The sequence below is a fragment of the Stegodyphus dumicola genome, chromosome 4 (genome assembly GCF_044657685.1).
Source record: "Stegodyphus dumicola isolate Sdum_Otavi_A_Nest chromosome 4, ASM4465768v1".
NCBI lineage: Eukaryota > Metazoa > Arthropoda > Arachnida > Araneae > Eresidae > Stegodyphus > Stegodyphus dumicola.
This window is the reverse complement of record NC_140771.1, coordinates 23437659-23443658: the sequence shown is the minus strand read 5'-3', so window position 1 is coordinate 23443658 and position 6000 is coordinate 23437659. Positions and strand designations below refer to the sequence as shown.

Genomic DNA, 6000 nt, shown 5'->3' with positions numbered 1-6000 from the left:
TTCTCGAGCTTACAGTTACTGGAATGACTCACTTGAATAGCTTCTTCATGTTTGGTAGCTTCTCCAGTTGGACCAGGATTCCAATAACTATATATTCCAGCAGGATATGTCTGTGCTATGTTGACATTCAGAAGATCCATAACCATCTGAATGAGCGTATGGACAACATCCCATTGGGTGTTTGTTCAGATGCTTATGAGCAGCTGAATGAACAACCATCAACATATTGAATAAGTCACAAAGGAGTAAATGACAATACATTTTTCAGCTGGTCTCCAAATTTGCCTACTCTTTTTTTCTTCTTTTTTTAGGTATTTCAAAATGCAGTTTTTGTGCTGACATTGCCATCCAACCTTAATAAACTTAAAATTTATTTTATCAATGCCATCACATTAATTACATCAATATACGAGGACTGAAATGCATTATACATTACATGTGTGCTGCATGACAAGAGGATCTTTTATAGAGCATCTGTAACGTACAGCAAAAAAATGGGGGAATTTGACGCATAACATTTGGGCATACCTTGTCTGTTACAATTAGCATATCATCAATAAAAATTTGTCCTTTTCTTTCTTAGTAACTTCACACATTAATAGATGTATTATGTACAAATTTAATTAAAATTTCTAAAAAAAAAGTATATTTAACAAATCAGTTTATTTACAATAAGATATACAATAAAATTATTCAGCTTCTTCTGTGTCAGATGATTCTTTGTTTTTTATTTCTGCATTTAAACGCAGAACAGCACCAGGACTAGGATATGGCCTCATCTGATATAATGGACCTGAAGCAGTAGTATCAGCTCCAGTCTTGGCCTCACCTTTACGATCCAAGCCAGAAGACCATGTACCTCTAATGGGAGGAAAAAATCAGATAATTTTAGCCCATATTTTAAGATAGAGAAATAAAAATGATGCAATACAACACAAAAATATAACAAACCAACAAAAAATCTGCATTAAATATAGAAAAGCTCTTATATTCATGTCTCTTACATTTATATGTCTTCATTTCTGTCCCAATTTATTACTATTCATGCTGACTGTAAAATGTTTTATTTATGTGATACAAAATTTTAGTTATATGTTTTAGTCATATATTTTAGTTATTATGTTGTCCCCAAATTATTTAATAATGTTTCATTTTTTCAGCTCAAAGAATTCCTCTTATAATCATTTCTTTCTTTCAATAGCATTTTGAAGTTGTATATTGGGACATGAGAAAGGAAAAAGATGGATGTGAGATGAGTCAGAACTCAGCTGGCAGCTGTAACAGGAGTTACTTAGAGAACAGAATAAACCCAAACATGTTTACTAATAGGATATGTTTTACTTCTGTGTCATTGGAAACTGTGCTTTATCTGCACTGTCATTTGCCTTTTATTCTCTTCGTGCTTTGTTTAACCCTCTGAACAGTTAGACCAAATACTAAGTGGTCTAGAATACTTTTTGTGATACCTTTATGAAAGTATGAAGTATCAGAAGCATTTTGGCAATAAAATCAGGAAACAACCTCTTTTTCATTGGCAGTTTTGAGAAGTTTTGGGTTTTTTAGTGAAACCCTTGGCCAGTTGGAGGATTTAAAGGTTACGAATTAAATGGCACATACTTGATTTTTTTAAGGCAAAATGAAAATCTTCATCTATGTTTAAATATTCCTGGAAAAACGCTTGATTTGTTCAAGATGAGCAACTAAGATAAAGGTATGGTCATTCTAATTATAAAGTCTATTGGAACATTCTATCCAATACTGCTACTTCAAGTTTCAACATGCATGCATTCATTTGAGACATGTAATGGATGTCTCTCATTATCACTGCATTTATAAGCATCTGCTCTTCTAAATTAACTGACACAAAAAGTATCTCATGTCATTATGATGAGACACAATCGTGTAAACATGGCTACCAAAAGAATTCCAGCAGTGAGAAATGCTGCAGATGTGTGTCAGAATTTAATGACATTTTTTGGTGAAGATGTAGTTTTTTTTTTTTTCAGATCATGCAGGAGATGGCTAAAAAATTTGAAGCTGGTGATTTTGACCTTAAGCCATGCTCTAAGTGGTGATCATTTTTTATTAATGATGATATTGTTGAGACCATGATAGAGCAAGACCTTTTTTTGACAACACTGGAGCTGTAGAAAAGCTTAATTAAGCTCGAAAAAACATTTTAGACCATATTCCGAAACTAAAACTGGTCTATAAATATTCTAGATGGCTGTCTCACGAGTTAAGAGAGAAAAATTTGCACGATCCAGTCATCATATGCACATCTCTGTTTGCTCAGAACAAAAATAAACCATTTCTAGACCGAGAGATGACTTACAAAAGCATTGTTGGGAAAAGAACATATTATGAGTCTATATAAAATGTCTGCTCCACCTCTAAACTGAGTTTGAGCCTGAATAACAGAATGTTGTGTATATAATGGGATGTCCAAAGACCAACACATTATGTGTTTTTGATACCTAAATAAAAAAGCTGAAGCTGAATTCAGATAGATGGGTGATTAACACAAAGTACACACAAAAAAGAGACCAGCCATGTTCGATAGGAAGCAAATCATAACATGCTGCTTTGACTCATCAAAAAATCGCAGAGCTAGAATAGAAAATTTTATTGCATCCACTATACTCAGACCTAGCTCTCTTCAATTATCCCTTATTTCTCTCCTAGTAAAATGTTTTGAAAAGGAAAAAATTTAAAACTGAAGCAGATGTCAGAGAAATACTACTTCAGTTCTTTGCCTATAAGGACAAGACATTTTTCAAAAATTGTGTCAATAAATTATCATCAAGGCGGTATGAGGTTAATAAGTAGCGATAAAAATTATATTGTACAAGAAATGTTATTATGGCATAAAAAATGTATATTATTTTCTTTCACTTTCCAAATGGATGTAATTTTCTGGTAGACCTTATATTTTTAATGTTAAACATCATACAATATAATGCACAGTCCATAGTTTAAAGAAATTAAACTAGTATAAAAATACAGAGAGGTTTAAAAAATTAAACCAGGATGATAAAATTAAATTTGCATAATAGCAGTAGCATTACAATTCTAGAGATAAAATATACACATCACAATCTTAAATTGAAGTTTGATTATACATCTTTTTTTGAATAGATCCTTGAAAGACACAGAAATGAAAATTTAACATATTTAAAATTAACATTATCACGAACATTCCTCATGGAAAGTGATATTATACCTCATGGAAAGTGACATTATAAAGTGCTGAATTAAGGTGTCCGCCAAAAAAATTGCGGAGAAAACAAATGAAACCTTCATGGTTCAAAACATCATGGGAGAAAAGAAAGCAAAGAGAAAACAACACAGTTCTAAAACATCGTGGTAGAAAATAAAGCAGTTCAAAAACTTCACAATTTAAAAACATCGCTGTTGAAACTATCATGGTAAAAAATAAAGTCTCTACAAATCATTGCATGACGATAATATCGCACACATACTTTTTCAGATTTTAAAAGTTGTAAATGCATATTCGTATAAAGATTGCATTTTAAATTTACATAGTTAATTAAAAAAGTCATTAATAAATTGACTGTGTTTTTTAAAGTTTTACTGATAAATTTTATGAAAGACATATTCTAAAAATACTTAGGAAAAGGAAGATAAATAATTGCATGAGGTTACCTCTATAAAAATTGCTTAGTTAATGATCAAATTATTTACTTTTACATTTGTTAATCTGATATTGTTTCAGTGAAAATTATATTTGTTTTGTTTCTGTTTATTCTTAAAGTGTCATTAATATTTTCATGTATATCATGCAATCAATTTTTTGGATGTTGATTTGTTAGTTATGATGAAAGTCAGTTATGTCAGTATGGGATTTAAACAAATGTGTGCGATGTTATCATCATGAGATGATATGAGGTACTTTATTTTTGCTGAGATATTTTCGACGCGATGTTTTTAAACTGGGAAATTTTTTAACCGCTTTATTCTCGATCGTGATATTTTATACCAAGATGTTTTAGAACTGTGATATTTTCTCCTTTCAATGTTTCCTTCCATGATGTTTTGTACCACCACATTTTTGTCTTGCACTGTTTTCTCCACAACGTTTCTGTCCGCGATGTTTTCTTCATGAATATTTTGTCCGCAATGTTTTTGGCTGTAATCTGGATTAAAATGAAAATTTAATGAAATCATCATTAATATCAAGTAGTAAGAAATATTTTCATTTTTTCTTATGAAATTAAAAAAAAAAGAGAGAGAGAATAAAATTCAATCATCTTGCATTTTGAGCATATACATGAATTTTTTCCAATTCTGCCAACCCAGCTGTTTGTTATTGATTGCAGTGTTCATATATTACACCTAGAAGCAGTTTCATGGAGCCATGATAAAAGAAATCAAAGAAAGCATTCCCATTAAATTCCAAAATATTGACCGAACAGCACTTTATAAAAGCTAGTTACCAAAATCACTGAGATAAGTCAACATATTTTTTTTATATTATAATATCAGCATTACATAAATTAAGGACTTCAAATACTTCAAAAACAGCTAAATATCTGTGGAGAATGATCAGACATCTCACCGGCTTTTTGCAAACAGGTGTTTGGAAATAATCATAATACATATCACATTAAGAAAAGGTGATGTTTAACATTAACTGAAAAATGGTCTGACAACAAATAGAGTTCAAAATAAATTATTTTGCTTGAAGATTAGAAAAGGAGTTCTTGCAACATGCCATGCTGTCAAATGCTCCTATATGAAACTATGCAATTTATATAAGATCAGCAGCAAGAAATTTTCTGTTAAGAGAAGTGGACTGCATTTAAATAAGAAATTAATTTATTTAATAGTAACAATCAAATTTTAATCATTGAGCCAGATATTTTGCCATTTGCCTCATCTGGACACCACCCTGCATTACCCTCCACACTTTGTCCGGTGATAAATTTGACATCGATGGAAAGTTAAACATTATACTTGTAAGTGTTGCCAAACATCACAAGGCACAGGTGGAAAATATTACAGACCTTATATTCGAAGGAAATGCAATTTTTCCTTGAACTTAAAAAATAATGAATTGCATTCTGCCTCTGACAACATCTATATCTATCTGGAATCAAAGATAAAAGAGTCAAATCCATCAAGCAAAAAATAGCTCAAGATGATACCACAGTACCACCAAAAAAAGAATTTTTATCACCAGAATCCATAGCCCAAAACAGAAATTTCCAGTACAGCACTATAGAATATCCTAAGAACTGTAACAGCCAAAAATACGTATTAGCAGTTTAAAGTCTCAGCACTCATCGACCTACAGAGGACTGTCATCCCAGTGAGAGCTGTCAGCTTAAGTGCTAAGTTATTAGAAAAGGTGAAGTGGTTGCAGCATGTACTCCAGTGACCTGCATTAAATGAAACAGTGATACTTTATCCTCTGTGTCTTCAGACAGTCTAAACACTGAAGTGATTAGAATACACAACTAAGCGATGAAGAAAAAAAGCTGCAAAACGTACCATTCACGAAGTTTTCTCCTGCACATCTTCTGACATAGATCGAATCAGTTTAGTACAACTAAGAATTGATACGGGGGATCAACCACCAATCAAGCAACATCCAAGATGTCTATAGATTGCTAAACAGGAAGAAGCAAGAAAACTTCTAGAAGACATGCAAAAAAGTAATGTTATTGAGCATTCAGAAAGACCTTGGGCCTCTCCTATCATCCTGGTCAAAAAGAAAAATGGTTCAATAGATTTTGATTTGAGTATCGCTGATCAAATGACATCACAAAGGAAGATAGCTTCCATCTTCTTAGAACTGACAACATTCCGGACACTTTCTGGAAGCAAGTCATTATTAATGTAAAGAGTGAATATTAGCAGGTAGAGATACACCTTTATGACTAAGAAAAAACAGCATTTACCACAGGACAAGGATTCTGGGATTTCAAGGTGACGCAATTTGAACTATGTAACACTCCAGCAACATTCGATAGCCTA

General features: G+C 32.0%; 1 protein-coding gene across 1 annotated transcript in view; it reads right to left on the bottom strand.

Annotated features, from left to right (window-relative positions):
- Positions 1-644: 644 nt before the first annotated feature.
- PQBP1 (poly-glutamine tract binding protein 1) overlaps positions 645-6000 on the bottom strand; it is a 30692-nt gene continuing 25336 nt past the window's right edge. The window contains exon 7 of the mRNA XM_035356694.2: positions 645-861. Within this exon, the coding sequence (XP_035212585.1) occupies positions 690-861 (172 nt within the window). The 3' untranslated portion in view covers positions 645-689. The remainder of the gene's footprint in view (positions 862-6000) is intronic.